Genomic DNA, 21,326 nt, shown 5'->3' with positions numbered 1-21,326 from the left:
GAGAGGCAGAGCAAGCACACCCAATAGATGAAGGGATAAAGACAAATGAGAGCTGTCGCTCCCAGGACATATTCCCTGCTCAAATACCTCCTGCACAGGTAGCGGGCAACTTCTGCACACATTGCCATGCGTGCCACTGGCCAGCAAGGCCACCCAGCCCAGCAGCTGTCCTGACATCCCGTGTACGTGAGTCCTGCACAAACCACAACCAGCAGTAAAACTACAGACTCGAGAAAAATAAAACTCAAAATATCCTTCAGCGTGAATTTGTGGCCCAGCATCCATCAGTACCTACAAGTAAGGGTTACCCTGGCAGCTGCTGTATCTGCACACAGAAATTAAACTCCAGTGCTTGGAAGGGACACGGATTACTGAGCCATCATCAAAACGTTTGGCCTGGGGAGCTCCAGTGCCGCATCCACACTGCGGCTGCAAGAACACCCTCCCAAAGCAGGCTCTGCCAAAGAGAGCAGTGTTTTCCCACAAATATGATTACACTGACTTTAATTAGGTAACTGGCTCAGTGGTTTTGATTGTTTCAATTGGGTAAGCACGTGACAGGGATTGATGTATAATTAAGATGAATTTTAAAGATAAGTGTTCATGCTGAAGTGGTGGAGCGGACACGTTTGTCGCTGCCCGAGGACGAAAGAGTAGAAGCGCAAGTGGGAAGAGCTCCTCTCTCCGCTCAGCCAGTGATTGCTGACCTCTGTTTTTCATTATTCCTAGGAAGTGGCCAGTTAACCCTCATCATGAAGCAATAAACCATGACAGAGAGTGCTGATTAATGTGCTGCTCCCCACCAGGGTCAGGCACGAGGAGAAACCCACGGCGGGCTTCTGGCAGTTTTAAATGGCCATTAGTTATAGTTGTGCAAAATGGAATTAACCCAGTTAATCGAGCACTGAGCAGCCACACTTCTGCTGAGGTCAAGAGTTCCCAGGAAACAAAAGGTACACTGTGTTTACATACAGGGAAAAATACCTAAAAAACTCCCTAAAAAACCTCAAACCCTGACAGGCTGATTAATAAAAATGAATACTTACAATAAATTTGACTAAATAGTGAACAAATATATGTAATACCTGCACTGTACATATTAACTGAGGGAAAGTCCTGGAGTAAAGGAGAAAAGAAAAGCAACAGATTGCCTTCAGCAACCTACTAAAACATGCTCCATGATAGCTGCTGCAAGGCAGCAGGTGGCCCTGTTTAGATCCCTGTTCCCAAAATCCTTCCTGACTGCCCTCCCTTCTAAACAGGTTTGCTATAATGCCCCTTCACAGGCTCAGCCACATGGCCCCTGTGTCCCTCAGTCCTGGGCTTTCACACATATTCCTCACATTCCCAAATTTGCTGTTTGTAAACCCTTCTCCCATGAGGCCCAAAGAGCTAAGGAAGCAGAGAGCAAATGGCAAAAGCCTAGAAGAAGGACACAAGCTAAACATGCACATCCCAACTCAGTCTGTGACAAAGACATGACGGGCCTGAGCACCAGGGCTTTCTTCTGAACAAGTATCTTCCTCTCACTTTAAATTTAATCTTCCTTTATTAGTATTGGCAAGTGCCACTGTAAGGCATGACCTCCACGTCTGGAAAGGAGAACTGTTTTTGCTGTGGCCTGCACTGTGCCCCTCGCTGGATGCCAGAGGCCCTTCTCCCCTCTTTCCCTAAGCCTTTGTTTCTGATTCCAGCTGAAATCTTACATTTGTCCCACAGCTGGATGAAAAACATTTAATTCTAAGGATTTCCCTCATTTTTTCAATTGACAACCTTTGTTCAATGTGAAGCCTCCAAGAAATTCCCAGGCATACTGATTTTAGGATTAAGGATTGCATAATCTCCATAATGCACTTGTATATGGATTTTGGATTAGCCCCACTTGCAGTATCTGGCAATACCTCAGATCCACCTTTCCCTGTGGAATCTGAGTGGGCACCTTGGGCGGTAGAAGCACACACAGCATTTCCCACCTTATTCCTTATGGGAAACAGGTGTTCCTGCATCGTGAGTTTGTTATTGAAGGCTTCAAGGACACAAAGAATGGTGACAGTAACAAAGACCTTCTCACTTTCTTTGTGAAATGGTAATAGAAAATACAGAGTGTGAGAATGGCAATAGGAAGGGCTGAAATGAATTTCAGAAAGATGATACTGTCCTTCACTTTTCTATTTCTGGAAAATTTTCTAACTCAATGGAAAAAGGGATGCTCAAGTAAGCAAATTTACCCAAATGCTGTTCAAAACCCCTCTGCTGCTCAACCCTCTTTTGTCTCATCGCAGAGCTTTTAGCATGTACTAATACATATGTTTTGCTTGTGCTTTTATGTCTTTCATTTTTTCATAAGCTTTCCATGAAGGATCTTTTATTATTAAACAGTCAGTGAAAGAGCTCATCCTTGCCATATTTCCTCTTCCTACTTTGAAATGAATAATTTACATGGAATAATTGCTAGGTATTCTTTCTAAATTTCTTACATGGAAGTGGATTCCTTCATGAAATAGAAGGGAAGCAAGAAAAGATGAAGCTTAGTGTAAACCACTGTGTCCAAGTCCTTGCACTATTTTCCAGCACCATAATTTTATAAAGCTGTATGCAATGTTGTATTAAAATATAGTCTACTTGACAGATTGCCTGCTGCCCTACATTCAGCACGGAGTTACCTGCACGATGACAGTGCAGAAGTATGGAATATGAAATACAACTCATAGTTCTCAGGGCTCTATAAAGCACTTGAACATCTAGAATTCAACTGCCTGGCTGTTTACACCTTGCATATGAAGCCATTAACAACCACCCTCACTCAACATATTGAACAACCTGATAGTTTCAGGAATATGGTGCTATCACTGTAGGAATACTCTCTTCCTGTTATCACTAAAAAGACTGCAAGTAAAAGGCATCATTTTTTAAGTAGGTTAGTGTCTTTTCATTCTCCTTTTTTAATTTTATGAATAGTTTAGTATGCCAGTGCACACAACCTAAGAAGTACTTATTATTATTTTTTCCCAATAGTCCATCATTATCATTCTGTTGTATCAGAGAAAATTAGCACCTATCGCTTACATAATTTCAAGCACTATTGTTAAGAGTGGAATTTGCATGCATGATATGGTGTATAGGCTAACACAAGTCCATTTGCTAAGTCCACGTGGTAAAATGGATGAATAAATAATTGAATGCTTAGCTCCAAATATATAATTATTCTTAGAAAAAAAATTAGAGCATGAGTCTGTGAAATACATATAATAATACTCATCTACAGCTAAACAGCCAAGACAAAAAATGTCCTTTCAGAAATGGAATGATACTGTTAGATTCCTAAAATGCTTACATGAAACTTGCATAAATGCCCAAGTTTTGAAAGTACAGAACTACTGCACTTCTTCCCCACAGGCATTAGCTTTAAATTAAAAAAGCTGTTCCAGCCTAATCAAGGAGAGGCTTATCAGAAAACTTGTGCAGAGCATGCAAAAGGTTTGTAAACCTTCAAACTGCAGTTTGGATTGTTCCTGTTCAAAACTCTTCCAGCTCGGTTTTCCAGCCCTGATGCCACACTCGACATCGTTCAGTCGTCCCCGGGAAAGCAACGTTACCTTTTTTAACACCACCCCTCACCCTGCTCCAGAATCAGCCTGGCTACTGTGACAGTGTGGAAATTGTTTGCCATATGTCCCTTCCATCACACAGGATCACATCAGTTTTCTGCTACACGAGGGAGCAGGTTTTGCAACAGCCAGTTCTAAACATCGGGTCCGGTCCTCATCTGTCCTGGACAGCACCACAAACTGATTTCCAGAGGAAGTAAAATAAATAGGCAAGGTACAAATGGGGGAAATATGCTCTAGTTCTTCTGCTGGTAGCCCAAAATGAATGCAAATACACCATGAATGGCAAATGAGTAGGGAAAATGTTACTATTCTGGGTTTGGTTTTCCACAGGAATCAAGAATTAAAAGCAAATGAAATGAGATGTAAAAATCTGATACAAATGCCTTAATGCTGAAAGTAATGACACCTTTTCTGGAAAAAGTGTGAAATGTTAAATTACAAGAATAAAAAAATATTCAAAATATTTACCAGAATATTCAGCAACATGCAAATGGCAATGCCTTTTGTTGGCATCTTGCAAGAACAGTCCAAAAGTTACAAAGAAGAAATCTTCTTCAAAATCACCATTACACTCTTTTTCTGTAATACGGACATCACATTGTGTTTTAAAATAATGTCTCTGTCTTTCTATTGCAGAAACTATTCCCATTTTGGCATTTTTCTCACCCTGTGACTTGTCAGCCTACGTTCTGAATCTCTAGAATAAATTTCTAAACCATAACCTTTCCACATTTATTTTCTGAGGCATTTATGTAGCCCTTTTGAGTTTCTTCAGACATTCCTTTCCAGGCAGGAGGCACTGAATAGTTTCATTAAACAGAAAAACCTACTGCCTCAAGCAGTAATTCCATTACAGCTTTTTGCCCTTATTACTGGGTCCTCTGGCATTACCATTGAAGAAAATCCGTAGATGGACCTTTTAAAAAGTTATGATTTAATAAATCAGGAAAAAAAATCTGTTAGGAAGACTAGAAGGATGCAGGTGTCACTTCTGTCTTTAAGAAGAGCAAGAATACATTTTTTTTTTAATGCAGAGGATGGTCAAACAGGTTGCCCTGAGGAGTTCCCACTAATGGAAGTATCAGCATGTACTAGAGAAGTTGCATCACAGCCTTCCCAAATGCACTCCAGTCAAATGTTTTAGGCACCTGTTGAGCTCCAAGCAAGCACCACCATTATCCATGTTTCCTGCACATGACTGCATCCTAGGAACCTTGCTCTGACTGCTGTTGCTGAACAAGTAAGAAATCTTAGACTTCCCAACACCTCAAAACCTGAATTGTGATCTAATTCTCCATGTCTGTTACTACATTATGTCTTACTTCTACATCCTTGGCCCTGCCTTGCCAGACCTCTAGCTTATCCTGGGGGCAATGTGGATAGTGATCTAAGATGAATCAGGACTGAAGTCAAAAGGACTTTTGTTCTTGAAGTCCACATTGACATGCTACTGAGAACAAAGTACACAAAGGATTACAAAGATTTAAAGAAGAAAGAGAGAAAGGGAGAAGAGAGAAAGTCGATGCATGAGGCAGGTACCCTGAAGAACTGGCATCTCCTTTGCCATGGGCTTACTTTATATTAATAAGCAAGAAAAAATACTAATTATCCTCCCTGTTTCCTGAATATCCAACTTGTGATCCAGAGTCTAATTTGCAGTGGTTTAACTGACCATAGCTGTAAGTAAAATCAATGGAAACTGCACTTTGGACATACTAAGAGCTATAAAATGCCAAGTACTTAGACCCTGAGGTCCTAAATATCATAAATCATGAATCCCAAATCAGTTTGTATGTCTGAGCTTAATCTGTGCCTTATCTTTTAAACTGTAAAATAGGGGTAATAACCACTCATCTCATAGATTAAACAATGCTTGTGAAGCACTTAGATATTAGTGAAAGCACCACAAAAAAAGCTTTGTAAGAAATGAGTAATTATGTATTCTGAGCAAGAGATGAGTAGTAATCAGCAGTGAAGGCCCAGGACCATATATGGGGCAACAAAAAGAATATAAGACATTGAATAACTGCTCATTAACTGAACACCATCCAATCTCTTCAATGAACAAGGCAGAGGTGTAATGGAAAAAACTGTATGGGACTGTGTTATTAAGGCTGAATTAGGAATCATTACATGCAGAGTAGACGAACAAAGACGCAGGCCACTAACGTTCATTACGTTTATACTTAGTGACAATTTTGGAAACTTGATTTTTTTTTTCCCCTACCCAATATATCTTAAAATAGCAAACTTTAAAAAACCCAACCAGCTCAAACCCCCTGAAATCCACCACTGCAGCTAATACAAGAAACCACAAAAGAGCAGTAACTCCAAACTGCTTGTTTCTACTTGCTCTTAGTATAGACAAGGTACATACAGAAGCCAAACATCATCATCACTCTTGAAATAGGTGGGAAGGGACTGACTAACTCATGTTCCCTATTTTAGGGCCCTGGATTTGGCCACTCAACAGTGAGAAATGGCACCCAAATTTTGTAGGTTAAAATAGGTAATATATTTTTGGTCTAACAAATGTTTCTCTCCTTAAACAATATGGACCTGTGGGCTTCAATGCAGAGCATGGGCCATTATTATTTCTAAAAACCTGACAAAACAGCCTCTGTCAAAGTCTAGACTTCAAACCTAACAGAGACACTCCCAAACTTCAACAACCTAAAAATGTACTCCAAAAAAGGATGAAATCCTGGCTTCATTTAAGGCAATGGGAGATTTGCCATTACCTTTCCCACTCTATTTATATCCAAGATGCTAGCAGATGCCTTGTTCCCTCTGTCTACAACAGACAGATCTGTATGTACATTTTCTCTCTCTTTTTTATCTTTTTTTTTGTCTGAAGACTGTTTTCCCATCCCCTAATTTAAAATGGGATTAGGAGGCACAAAAAGATGCTTTGTTTCTAGTCTTATATATTTATTTTCCAGTTTTATCTATTAAGAATTTCTTTCAGCCACAACACTGCAAAATTCCTTATCTCTAACACTAGAGTGCTGAAGGCCCCTTGCAGGATTATCCCTGTTGGCTTTTAACTACTTATTCTGAAACCTGAAGAGCCTTTTCAGGTTTGAAAAATTTTCAGGAACTTAAGGGTTGTAGAAGGGAAGTGCTATTTGGTCCTAAAAATGAAAATTATAACATTGCTGCTAGAGGCTGCTGAGGCAGGCAGATTAACAGCATTTTATAAAGTAATATGTCTTAAGAAGCACTACCATAGCTGTATGGAGCTAAAGCATCTGATTAAGGATGTTTTATGATAATTTATAGATTTTATGCTTTTAGATAAAGATCTTGTAGATCTATTACTTTCCAACTGCAAATTCCAATTTAAATGTCTGCTCATGCTTTATTTATCCCTTTAGCTGTATTGTATCAGGCATTAAAAACAAAACAAAACAAAACAACCCCATCAGCAAAAACTTGATGGGGCCTGGGGGGCTACCTACAGAGCCTTAGCTGGGTAGGATGGAGTTCTTTCAAAAGGACTTCACTCTCCTGAGTTTTTTTTTTTAACTCTAAATGAGAAAAGTCCTTGCAGGAGAAAAACATTAATTGGCTAGCACAAATACAAAGTAATTCTGCCTTATGCAAGATCTAAACACTTTGCATCCATTTCTAAAAACTGAAGTTCTATACGCCTGTGAAGATCTAGTCATTCACCATCATTGCAAATGGAATATTCTAAAAACGTATTAGCTAGTCCACCCTCTTTATTACTCACACTTCCTCCATTTTCAGAGTCAGTTGAAGTCTCCAGCCTCACCAGGATACAGCATTAACCAAAAAAGATCTCTCTGGCTTATCCTTTACTACCACAGAGAACTAAATTATATCACTGGCTACTTCTCTTAAGAGCAATTTCAAAGTAGGCACTTAAATCCTTCTTACTCTTTTCAGGAAAGTGCCCCCACAAAAGTCTCTCTTTTTTGGTGGTTTACAGCATTCTCAAAATAGCAAACTAACTAATGGGATTTTTACCATTTACTCTTATTTCAGTACAGTTCTTAGTTCAAAATAAATTCTCCTCCCTCTTGGTTGTCTATTCCTCAACTGAAATATTTATAGACAGCAATCATGTCCCAACTCAGATTCTTTTTGGGTAAGCTAAAAAAAGCATTCAGTCACCTGACATAGGATAAATTTTTATTTCCCAGATCATTTCAAAAACCTGAACCATAAACTCCTCATGTGTTTCCCTGACTATGAATCGAGCTGTCTTTAACATGCTGGTGACCAGAAGTATACTCAACACTCCACATAAGCATTCCCAGCATCACTTATACCATGACAGAGTGAACACTTCCCTGATGGCTTGAAATACTCAGTGCATCTGAATTTTACACATCCATTTTTGCAAATACACTACACAAGTGGCTCAGCTAACTTGGAACTACTGCCTAGAAGATTAATTTCCCGGGAAGCACCCTGTCTATCTTTCCTACAGAAAAAGAGATCCACTCCTTTTTAAGGAAAAGGCAGCTGACATATTCAAGAAAACACTGAACTAATGGCTGTAGCATTGGAACATTTGTTAGCCAAACATTTGTGGCTACTTTAAATCAGCACGCACTGAGTGGGCCACCCCCCCGCCCCCCAGGAAGACTATGACCTGCTGGGATGCTACCCTGTGATGTGTTAAAAAAGAAAACAACAACAAATTACTGCAACTGAGTTCCCTGTCACATCATATGAATGCCAAAATTTCCCTGCTCTTAAGAGGATGTAGAAGGTAAGCGTGTAAAAGTCTGTATGGTGCTTGAATTTGTGGCAATGGAAGGCTTCTGCCCAAGATAAACCAACATTACCACTGCAGCCATGCTCCATTTACTGGGTATCTGTGCTTGTGCAGGCTGGCTATCACCTACTGAGCATATTATTTTATAGACGAAGCAGGCTAGAAATTAATATTCATAAAATAAAGAACAAAAGACAAATGACAGAGTGCAGGAGAAGAATAGTTGCATGCAGCCCGTGCGTGTGTTTTTCAAGGCTAGACAGCTGCCCATATTTAAATTCTCATACTCATCTATCCCTCTCCACAGCAACACCAGCTCACACAGTAAATAAGTTTCCCTCAAAAAACTGCAAATGTTGGGAAGTCTTGGGGGAGGGAAGAAATTATTAACACTTTTGGAAAGGAATGAATGCAGATTTTCAGCTTTCTTGATATAAAATATTTTTTGTATAATTTTCACAGCTATTAACCAACTTATGTTCTTTGTGGCACTGCAGCTGCTAAACCCACTCATTCTGTGCTTGTTTTCAAAGCAAGGCACTCCGTCACCTTGGTGGTTCCCCAATCTCCCCCTTCCATCTGAAATGCTACCACATTATGCCTGGTCCCCTGGTGTTCCACTTCACACTCACCTGAATGCATCCAGCGTTTTTTACTGAGCACTGGGCAGTGTTTTCCATGCAGGCCACATATTCCAAACACTCAGAAGGAAAGATTTTCCTCACGTTTCACTTCTCCCTAACTTTAAAATATTCAGTTGCAATATATGTTAGATTCCTTATTCTTTCCTTTTTTTGCTATGTCTCAACTCTTGCTGCTTGGGTTTTTTTTTTTTTCTCCTTTTTGGGGTCCCATTGCAAATTTTTTTAGCACCTTCCTCCTACCAGTCTCCTCAACTCCGAGCCCTTAGTAACTAAAGTCAGCCTGGAGAAGGAATGAAGGCTTCATTTCACAGAGCAATACTGCCTGCCAGAGCTAAACCCAGGAAAAGTCCTTTTCACATATCCATGAAAGCATGGAAGGCTGGTGGCAGCTTCAAACCTATAATGACTTAATTATTTAAATTTTATTTTACACCTATTAACCATAGCATATCAAGTAAGAGTAGCAGCTGTTACATGAATTTGACCAGCTCACTTGCCCTCAGCAGATCACCCATCTGCTTGCTCTTCACCTAATACTTCTGTTTGATAGGTTGTAAAACAGATTCTTGCAACAGGTCAGGAACAGAGTCAACTTCAAATCCCACATAAAAATTTCTATGAAAACATATGGACATCTATACTGAGTGATGTCAAATTTAGAGAGGCCACGGACCTTAGGAAAGTGGATAAAAGGAAAATTGCAGCCTGTTATGGAAAAACACTGACTCCATTACAGTGAATGAACAGAAGAGTGGAGAGTGAAGAACTGTATGTATAATTAATTATAGTAATACAGACCTACAAAATTCATGGCTGCACACACTGCAAAATGGTGTGCAAAACGCCTGTTATGTGTCAATTTCAGTTCACACAGCATAAAAAGTATTGCTTTTTAAAATGATCAATACAATGAACTTCCCTGTTCACCAGTAGCATTCCATAAAAAGGTATGCTAATTAGACAAGTGATTCAAGAGTTCTGTATGTTAGTATGTCTGATACCTTGATAAGTTTTCCACTTCAACTGAAATGAAAACAAAACCAAAAAAAAAGGGAAGCACCCAGAGAGAGGCTTTAGTTTATCTTCTACTAGGGCCTATAAAGCCTTAGGAAGTTCTTCAGCTTACAGTGCATAGGAAAAGCACCTGTTTCTGAAAAACCAGATAAGATTTCTTTGTTCTTATGCTGCTCACTTAGGGGTACAGCAAGTTTGCAACATCCAGGAGGCATCAAATCAGACTCAAAAGTTTCCTTCAGCCAAATTATCCCTCCACTCTAAACTGACAAAAGTTTAGGTGAGAAAAAAACCACCACAACCCTAGGAACTTCCATTGTTGTGCCTGTGTTTTTACTTCAGAGCTGAAGAGAAATCTATTTTTTTAACTTAAAAGTGACAAACTAGCTTTAAGGTTAACCTTCTGGAACAGAAATCAAGAGCAGAATCTGATCTTTACTGAATTATCCCATCCTTGTATTTTATAAAAAGGACAAGCTTCCCTATAACTTCCAATATAAATTTTTAATGCTCCCATTTTAAGTAGCTAAAAATCTCCAAGCAAATATGCAAAATGACTTAAAGAAAATGGTCATTTTTGCTGTAGTCTTTAGCACTATATGGAGATGAAAAAATGCCTTCCTTTCTTCTTGCTTCCAAGCCAAAGGAAGAATAAAAGATTAGCAATTTACGAAACAATATAAATTTTGATTTAGGAGAGATTACCTCATACTTGTCTGGAACTTGAACAAATGAAGACTGAAAATGCAAAGCATAGTCAAGAACAGCTGTGATTTCTGACTTCAAGCCTGTTACTCTCCTTAGAGAAAACTGGAAAAAGAGAACACAAGCCTGGCCAGGTGCTTGTCTTGTTAGGTTCCCTCACAGTACAGCGTATTTTCAGCATATGACTCTATTTTGATAATAAATTCAAGTTCAAATGAATTTAGGATTGGCCATATCTGTAATTGAGGAAAAAACCCATAGAATAAAATTAACCTATGTAAAAATGTATTCTAAATGTTTATACCTTAACTTTTGCAGTGACACCATTTACCAACACTTTTACAGTCCAAAGATTTTTAATGCTTGCAAGGCAGATCAAATTTATGTTAATGACAAAATCATGTTTCTTCATAGCAGTCTCCTGTTCATCAGTCAGTCATCAAAAGGCCTGTGCCTACTTGATACTAAAACTAGTACCTGGAGAATTTACAGCCTTGGATTTAATGCCATCTGAAATTACTTTTGAAATTTTACCAATAAACCCATTTTAATACTCTTTTTGGTCTACGCTTCTCGTTCACCTAAATCCATTAGATATTTCCTCAAAGTTCCAAGACACGATTAACTGTGAATACAATTATCAGATTTATAATTTGAAATGCAAGCTTTAGTCTCTTTGTTCTTCTTAGTTTCTTGGGTTTAAATTCCAATACAGTTGTTATTTTCTGTTATAATCTCTCTGGGTTTGTAGGATTTCAGAGGAGCCTGGAGGAATTGGCAGTCAATAGCTGTTACGGTGTGCTGACAATGTTAGCAATTCCAGCTGAGACCCAAAAAGCTGGGTAGTGTGCAGAGTTCTCTCCCTCCAAATCCCTCTTTTCTCTGTTTCCATGCTTTTGACCCAATTTGTCTCCCCACTTCATAGAGGGGCTGAGTTGGAGGAGACCTTTCTCTCTCTTGAAAAGAGAAGGCACATCATCAACTGAGGAACGTTTAGTGGATCATGAAAGAAATGTGTGTGTCCCTGTGCTAAAAATATTTAAATGTTTCAATTATTTCAAATAGGAAACCTCAGGAAGGGGTGTTTTATTGGTCCTGTTCTCAACTGAAAAATTTATGATGGCTCTACACGAAACCTCTTGTTACAAAACTACCTACAAAAACTTTTATTTATATGGATTGTGCCAGGATCTTTGAAGCCAATATGTGTGTTATGTTTTTGCTATGCCCTTTTGGGGCCAACACTCTACAATATATTAAAAAAAATGCAAGCCAAGACAAAATTTCAGTGTCTGCCTAGCAACAATGCTACTGGTAGCACCAAGAGCTCAGTCATGTGCATACCAAGAAGTCTAGACAGTGTTCACATACCACTGGTAGATACATGTATCTTACTATAATGACTTAAAAATGTATTTTAAACTAATTCAAAGCACATCAAATTTTGACAGGGTGATGACAGGGTACCTTTCTCTTTAATTTTAAATTTTTTTTTGCTTAACTTGCAAACTTTCAGTAATTCCTGATCAGTTTTAACTACATTTAAAAAGCATCTTTTTATGCCTGATTAGAGAGGAATCCTTTCCTAATAATTTTGTCTTCTGAGGCTTGAAAACATAGTCTTGCTGCTCTGTTAACTCCTAAAGGGATTCCTTAGTAATTTTTCATAAATTCCTGTAAATCTGGATGGCAACATCCATCATGCTATGTTGGAATGGTCAGCAAAAGGGGTGCAAACGTGGGCATATATTACCTTGAAATTACAGTGATTCTGGACTGCAGAAGATGCTTTCCTGGGAGGCAGGAAAGGAGGAAGAAGACAACAGAAGGTGCTGTCACTTCACACAGTATGTGCAGGTACATGGAAAGCTTCACCATCACCACCACCCTACCAAAAAATATCTTCTCGTGATTCAGGGATCAGCTCAGATGTGGGTGCCTGAAGAGCCATCCATTATGTGGTGTGGAAGTACATGGAGGAAATGACTCAGCCAAAAAAAGAAAGGTTTTCCAGTTCATGTGCTATATCAAGCAAGGAAATGCTCAAGAAGAAGTTGGGGAATGACGACATCAAGGTCAGCTACTGCACAACTGTAAGAGAAGATGTTTTCAGCAAGGGGAAACCTTTTCCATGTCCTTATAACTTTGGGAAGTTAATTTCAATTAGATTGACACTTTAGATGATAGATAGATAAATAGATTGATAGACATTACATGAAGTCTTGACTTCAGTGACGCACAAGCCCTCCAGGTCTATTTAACAGAGAGCTAAATCCTTATTGCCATCAGAAGTAGATTTAATGATCACAGAAGAAATTAATCACACCTCACACTGCCTCACTCAGTGCACAAGCTGGACACCATATTAAGAACCTATTTTTTTCCTTCTAGGGTTTTTTCATGAACATAAATCAGTGAGTAGCTATCTCCCACTTCATCTGTGGTTGTAAGAACATTTACTCATCGGCAAAGACTTCCAAAAACCTATACAGTATTTATGCCCTTTGCATGCCATGAACTCTTATTATCAGATATTAAAAACCTTTCATCCACTTGAAGAAGTTGCTTACAAAGTCTGTAAAACTCACTCAACATTTTTTTTCGTATTAACAACATAGAATTTTACCAACAGAAGAAAACACATAGGAAAATTTATATGTATATATATTTCTTTTAAAAACCAAAAGATTTTGTCTTTTGTGTTGATATTTTTTGTGTTTTCTTACCTTCTACTGCTCTCTTGAAGAAAACTTTACAGCTGCCACATGTAACCACCCCATAATGACATCCAGATGCCTCATCCCCACACACCAAACACACTTTGGAAGGTCTTGAAGATCCAGTTGATACACTTCTCAATGAAGAGCTGGAGTGAAAACAATCAAACAAAACAAAACAGATATGAATATTTCAAATCACACCAGCCATAATAGAAAGTTCAATTAAGAATTTATAACAGGTATATTGCTCAAGGCACCTAACAATTAGGAAACCACAACACTTTCTGGCAGTGCCTAGCTGAATACATGAATTGCTTTAATTAGTAAGGGCAATATTTTCATTGTCTATCTTAAAACACCCATAATATATCAATGCTAATGTGAGAAGTTACCACAAGGGCAGTGGAATTTATTGGTAGCAGATGATTAAAACTGAAAATAAAAAACAAATAAACTAACAAACCGTTCTGGCAGCAACCTGGCAGCTATAAATTTTCTTTCTGTTTCTTTATTAGTTTTTAAGCCTTCACAACTAAGGAGTACCTATAAGGTACTAAGGCTCTAAGGCCATTTGGTGAAGGAGTGCAGCAAGGTGGTATGTACTCCCCTGTCTGTGCTCCTGCTTACCACTGCAGTACTTTACGAGTTTATTTCTGATATTCCTGCAATTTAGCAACTTACTTCCATGTAGCTTTGAAGCCTTTGTACATTCTGCAAGTGCAGAAGATCTTCCCACATGCCTGTAGGTGCCAGACAAGCAGCACTGGAGGTTCAGACCATCCTGAAGTTTGGTAGAGTGATGCACCTTGCAAGCCTGCTTCAATTACCTACCTCTGTCTTAAATTACAGGGCACTTTTAGGAAACATTTTCCACTGGCAACTCTCAAGGACAATGCTTTTCAAAAACAAGTCACATTTCCTGATCCTGTGGGTTTCCTCCCTCCCTTCTTCCCCCCAGGAACTGGAAATGCCATCCTAATGCAATGGGCATGCTTGGAGAAACATGCCAGATCCTGAAGGAGAAAACTTTGGATCCCTCCCATGTCCCCAATGGGGCTGGAGAGAGTATCTCCTTCCACACAGCCTCTCTTCTCCAGGTAAACGTGACCTCTTGCATTTCTTACATGTTATCCCTCTGAACACTGCCAAACAAGTACAAAAACAACCCTGAAAGACTTCCCACCAGCAGGGAAATTATCAGGCAGTTCAAATTGCAGGTCACAGGCTATTTGTCCATCAGCCACTGGGAAACAAAGTCCACAGGTAGTCTTAATTCAAATATAAGATAATGAGCTTGCTTAAGAAATCTCAAGTATGAGCCCTTTTCCTTTTCCAAATTTCTAACTTCCTTTAAAGAGGTTTGCAGAGGCCAAGTGATTTATCCACGGGGCACAGCTCGAATGTCACTCCAAATGAGGGACCGCAGCTCCCCTGGCCTACAGCTTTACTGCAACATCAAATCTAAATGTCTGCTTAAATGACAGTGTTCAGATGTTAATCAAAATGTTCCAAATAGTATTCATTCCTGCTCTTGTCTGCTCACTAGTCTGTTAGATTTACTAGTTTTAGTCCCTGTGCTATTTATACTCTCATTACATAACATCACACTACTTGATAATTGCTAGGTGATGGCATTAGCTCATCTGTTAAGAGAGAAAGCCTCACCAAATTCATGTTAAAATAAGTTCTGCGTGCTCCAGTCACAGTCATACCTGCACACGCTGCATTAATTTACCCTCAGGAAAAGTAACTTTTCCAGGATTTGCCAAGACTGTGCTTGTATTCAGCTCTGATGTGTTAAGGCAAAGAAAAGGACTTTCTCCCTCCAGCACGTTCCATACAACGTGAAAAAATTAGACCTTCCATTAAACAAAATTCTTCAAAAGGTGTCTGCTTTCTAGAGAAAATGCCAATAACCTGGAAAACTCACCTTGAAAATTCTTTTTCTTTCACTGCAAACATCAGTATTTTGCCTGAGTAGGGAAACATTTCAATTCTGATGTAAGACCAAAAAGTCTCAGGGGATTTTTAATTTTGATGCTGCGTGTTCCCATTTCTTCATAAAGACTGGCAAAAACTTTCCTAGTCTTTCTACCCTGAAAGAGGTCAGTGTATTTTTTTTTTTTTAATATCTATAAAAGAGGTAATTTTATTAGAGAGCTTTTCCTGTAGAGAAATGGAGGTTTCCAGGGTATCACAGCAGTGTGCATGATTTTTATTTTTATATATATACGCACGCACATGCTTCTCTATATATACATACTGCATATATATATATGTAATTATGTATTATTTTTAGTTGAAAATAAATTGTCATGTAGGATTTGCAGAAGGTGGGAAAACCTTTTTTTAGATACCAGCTACCCTACAAAATTGCACTTTCATAGAATTATTAGGTTAAAAAAAAGTCAGCAAAGACAAATTAAGACACCAGTTGATCCATGACTATTATTAAATGCCTACCTAAGATGCAATCTATAGCATATTTTATACAGTGCTCCTCTCCACTGAAGACTTGAGTATAACTGGAAGGTACAGCAAGTATGTATTCAGCTACTCAGCCACTGCATCACAGGTGGAAGCTTAACATTCCGGAATTAAATCAAATTAACTCATTCTTTTATTCAGTTTAAAAGTGGAATACGTTAAAACGCAGATGAGGCTTTTTCATTCTTAACAGGACTATCAAACATGGAGCTGTTCTCAAATACTTTACTGCAAAGAAACATTGATATTTGCTGTTGGTTCTTCAGTCTCCTCCAACTCGTGCCAGCTCTGGCTATGATTGCCTTCAATGAACAATGTTTGGCTTTTTTTTATAATCTCTTATGTTCTCTTTCACCCATGCTATACCAGAGTATTTGCCAATTCAAAATGCTGCTGTAATACCTCACACAAAGATAAAGTGGTGCAAATAATAAAAGGCTGAGCCCAAAAATATGCTCAAATCACAAGCTAGACCTCAGGATAACTCGTTCTCTCCATGGAAGCTTTTCTTTCCAAACAAGGCACACACAGATAGTTGTACCTTTTCCTCCTAAATCTCTCTCTTTCCAGGCTGTCATCCCGTCCCTTAGTGACCACTGTGAAAATTATCTGACTGATGAGGAAACTACCCCTTGGCCTTTATTTCAAGGCCAGACATCCAGTGTTGATGATATAAAAAGATGACACTTCATTTATTCATCACTTTCATTAAATCAATTCTTTTATTAATCATTATAGCCCTTTATTCTATAATATGTGCAGGCAGAAAAACCACACTAACCTCCCGCCCCCGCTCCCCCCATTGAAATTACTTCTCATACATGCTCCAAGTTAAATATTTCCCTTTGCTTTAATTTTCCACAGCAACATGCCATAAATTTTTGCCCAGGAAAAATGCCTAATGTAAACTGGCATGCGGGAAAAGTTACAGGCAGGTAACACTTAATAAGCAAAACATCAGTGTTACATTCAGTTGATTATAACAGAGATGTCTATACTAATTTAATTTTTGTTTTTTTAGTTACAATACTCCAAGTTACTTAAGTAACAAGTCATTCTCTCTTCTGGAATATCCAAGAGTTGATCCATTTAAGAATGAATACCATAATACCAAGAATGAATACCATAATACCAAATATTAGGAACTTTACAATTGACTCCCTGGAAGGTAATTAGCCCAGTGCCAAATATCTGTTTGAATGACATGCTAAATCTAATGGCATATGTGGGCCATAGCAGGTTTCAATCTTAAAATTCAGATTGAGTGAAAATACTGTATTTACCCAAAACCAAATCAGAGCCTATACCCCATTGCTATTTAACATGGTTTTCAAAAAACTTCTACAAAACAGACTGTTGTTGAGCCAGGACATTGCTTGTGGGTGGCAAGCTAGTTTCAATATAAACTCCCAACTGAAAACACCAGAAATGTGAAACAGTGCCAGAGAGCTGGCTACTCATTCCCGTTTTCAGAAGCCAGTGGCTCCCATAGGTTGGTTAGGTGGTGTTGCTTGCTCTCAGGCGTCTCTCATTGTTTCTAATACAACAAGAATAGGCAAACACACTCCCATATCCCTCTCATAAAACTCCACAGGGCTCAAAGAGATATCTACCAGAGCATGCATATTTTATCCTAATGCTGTTACAGCCAAGGGCAGCACAGAGGGTTTAACAATGCCAAATGTATCTCCAAAACGATTTGTAAAATGGTTGCTTCGATGGCTCCAGTAACATTTGTCACGTTGCAGGGTATGTGATTAAGAATAAGCCTGATTTATTATCCCTAACAGTGCAAATGCTGGCAGTTAAATGCTGACCTTGACTAGCCATTGCCATCAAGCTCATTTGTGTCTCTCAGAGTTGGCTTTAGTAGTAGTTATATGGAGAATTAATTAGAAATAACAGATTTTGTAAAGAAGAGTCAATAAACCCACAGATAATCCAGCATTTTAAAAGCTGATTATATAGGTTATTATGCTTTTCAAACCAGATGTCATACAGGAGCACAGTTTAAACAAATGATGCCTCTCTGATGATAAAATGAAGCACTCCAAAGAAGCATAAGCCACAATATGTATTCCAAAGTCATTTGTTCCAAGCGCTTTTATTATTATGAGATCTAGATGAGTCCTTTTTAATTCCACATCATTGACTTTTCTTTTTAATACTGAAATTTTCTGGCAGTAAAACAAACAGAAGGAAGTCAGGTACACCTCAATAAATAAACGTATGCAAAAACAAAAGTAAAAAGAATTTGAGATTATAGAATCATATTTTTACCACAAGAAGAAAAGAAAGTAACTGTAAGAGGAAGAATAATCAGGATATTCAAGATGCAGAGGCTGCCATCAGTTTATTTCTACCCTCTCATCTCATTTCTGAAGGAGTATACCCTCCCTGGAGTCATCTTCTGCTGGGAACACATGATTGTCAATTCTGCACTTTGAAATACTGCAACTAACCTGCCTGTGGCCCAAAACAAGAGCTGGGCATTTTACTTCTCTTAGCAGCTCTCCCAGTACCTTCTTTTCTCTAACTCATTGCTCCTTCAGCCATCATAGTAGACAGCATTTCCTCTTCATATTACCTCCATTATTTTTGTGCATGTTCACATAGTAACATTAACTTCACTGCCCAAGATAACTCTATTACTCCTTTAGAAAGTGACATACTGGTCAAAACATGTCCAGTAGATTATTTATTAAACCAATTGACTCCACAATGATGGTAGTCACAACCTCCCCCAGTGCCATGTATCATCTCCCAGATTCTGCTCCATGCTGGCTGCTTTAATTGTCAATACCTATGCTTGACCAGCATCAGTTTCTGTTGCATAACCCGAATTTTTAAAGAGCTTCACTGTATGAAGGAACCCTGGCTCTCTCCTATAACTACTTGAATAAAGCAGATTAGCAGGCTGGAAAATGGTATTTCTTAAATGTCAGAGTATATAAACCAATCTTCTTGTCAGCAGACCAAGAAAGCAGAGAGGAATGAAAAGGTGCAGAAATGAAATTATCAGAATTTTGGAGGACAAGGCAGCCACGTGGGACCTTGGGAACGTTGAGCTAAGGAAGAACTGCCGGAACCCAACCACCCCTAAGCCTCAGCAGCAACACTCCCAGAGCAGGCAGAGCAACATTTGCCCTCTTTGAGGGTTTATTTTAAAGAAATTTTAAAACCAAAACCAAGAAAATAACAAACAGAATTCCGTAGCTGTGATATTACATTTAAATTAGTGGTCAGTCTCAATTAGTTATTTAGGTTTGTTTTTTTTTTTTTAAAGCAGAGACCTTTTGTATCCCAAGACAGAAACCCTTCAATTCTTTGAACTTCAAACCCTACAACCTTTTTTAATCTTAAGAAATGCTTAGTATGATGGAACATATAGGAATTGGAAGGGAAGCACATTTAGTTAAGAAAAAGCAAGCTGAGAACATGGATGGTGTTTTTCCTCGGCAGCTCCAGCTTTCACTTGAAGTTACTTTATTTAGCAATGGCTAAGGGTCACCCATCACACTTTCATACCTGGATCTTAATTATGATAACAAGCAAACTCTGACATGCACTAATAGAAAAGGCTCCAACCTTTTTTCCAAGCCCCACCAAATCTAAAAAGATGCACTCAGGATTTAAAAAAAACATTTACGTTCCAATGTTTATTCAGCAAATAGAATCTGATGCATTCTGTGCCGCAGTCAAAGTGAACAGGTTCCTGTGTTTAGCTTAACCTTAAGGCATATGTTGATTTTACAAAATGAAGCAAGTGTGCTATGCTCCTTCAGTTCCCATTTACCTTTGTGGATGCTGACAGGACTCAGCACTTTCCTCCGTCCAGCTGTAAACCTTGACTTTTCCTTGACCTTCTCTACTGAAATATTTTGGTAGCAACTATAGTCGGCAATCCAAATTTTACCTCCAAATAATTGGCTGAGTACAGAAAAATATAAACTTAAGCATCAATGCAAGTGTGTCTGATGGACTGAAACTGAAGAGCACTTATTTACTAGGGAAATAAAACTAATTTTTACCTAGTGATTTAGTGATCAGAAAAGTATAACATCCACCTACTTTTCTTCTGCAATGCACTTTTCTCCTCTAACTGCTGTCACAACCTACCAAGACACAACTGCCCCAGGGAAATAAAATTTCCTTGCTCTGCAGGTTTTTCAGTACATAGATATAGTTATCTGTTGAAATGGAATGGTTAACCTAAAAGGGGAGTTTCCTATCAGGATTAAGCCTTTGGCTTTGGAAGGCAGAGAACTCCAGTAAGCCTCACAGTGCATTTGCTCTAACTTTTCATATTTGGCCCACTTATAGAATTAGTGCAGTTTAAATGCATGCAATGCTGGTGTTTGTGCTGCTGATTATAAATTGCTATGTATAGCAAGATAAGGCAGGAACAGTTTATCTGGAAAATTATCTGGTTAATTATTGAAAGTCTGCTTGAGGGGGCAGGGAGTACATTTAACTCTTTCTTTTCCTGCACCTGCTCACCTGCCCTAACTAGAAGGAGACACAGAGCTTGAAAGATCCAGCTTTTCATAGCACCATCTCATTTTCCACTGCTGAAAACTATACAAGCCATTATGCACCCTGGTAAGTCTCCTACCAGGGCACAGTAGTGTTTACCTGGAGAAGCTCTGCTGCTTTCTCAGTCAGAAACATTTTAAAGCTGCACAAAATGCCATGATTCAAGTGAGACTTACTTGCTGATGGAGGCACCAGTGGGAAATCATAACCATGAGGAATTTTAGGCAAGACAAGACTGCACAAGTACATTGCTCTGCTGCTGAAGGCTTCCAAAACAAAGAAACCTGAATGAGCAAGGGAGAAAAATGCACGAAGAAGGCAAATGCAGGGAGATGCCACCAGTAATAAAAGTATCTCTTTAAAAGTCTCCTTCTTTTAAAAGCAGGCTCTCAACTTTAGTTGAAGTTCTTCCCTCAGAGTCTAAACAAGCAACTCCTAAAAATACCTTCCTTTGTTTGAAAGCTTATTTTATGAAATCCTTATTACATCAACCTGAAATGACATTGATGACCAGAGTATTGACTGTTATTGACCTTAAGAAACAGTCATTCTGCAGACAAAAATCTACCTGATATGTCTGGAAACAGCTTGGCCCCAAAAGTCCTAAAAGAATAACTGTATTAAAACTATTAGTTTACGACAGAAGCAGCTTGGTCCAGTTGGACGTACTTTCCTATTACCAACTGTTTGCTTTGACTTCTGAGTGCATGACATGCTTACCGAGAAAGCTACCACACCATTAATACCCTAACCACAACATAAAAAGTTTACAAGAGTTCCATAATCAAATAATTTTTTTTCAAAATTAAATTATTTCATAACAGCAAAAAGTAAACTGAACTGTCTACTGGGGATTAAA

The 21,326-nt window shown here is 38.6% G+C and overlaps 1 protein-coding gene across 2 annotated transcripts in view; it reads right to left on the bottom strand.

Moving 5' to 3' along the window:
• NR3C2 (nuclear receptor subfamily 3 group C member 2) overlaps positions 1 to 21,326 on the bottom strand; it is a 189,777-nt gene that overhangs the window by 66,184 nt on the left and 102,267 nt on the right. For both annotated transcript variants that reach the window (XM_050973779.1, XM_009101359.4), the window contains one exon: positions 13,451 to 13,590. In XM_050973779.1, coding sequence (XP_050829736.1) covers positions 13,451 to 13,590 — 140 coding nt within the window. The remainder of the gene's footprint in view (positions 1 to 13,450; positions 13,591 to 21,326) is intronic.

Source organism: Serinus canaria, chromosome 4, assembly GCF_022539315.1.
Source record: "Serinus canaria isolate serCan28SL12 chromosome 4, serCan2020, whole genome shotgun sequence".
Lineage (NCBI taxonomy): Eukaryota > Metazoa > Chordata > Aves > Passeriformes > Fringillidae > Serinus > Serinus canaria.
This window is presented reverse-complemented; position numbering and strand designations above follow the sequence as displayed.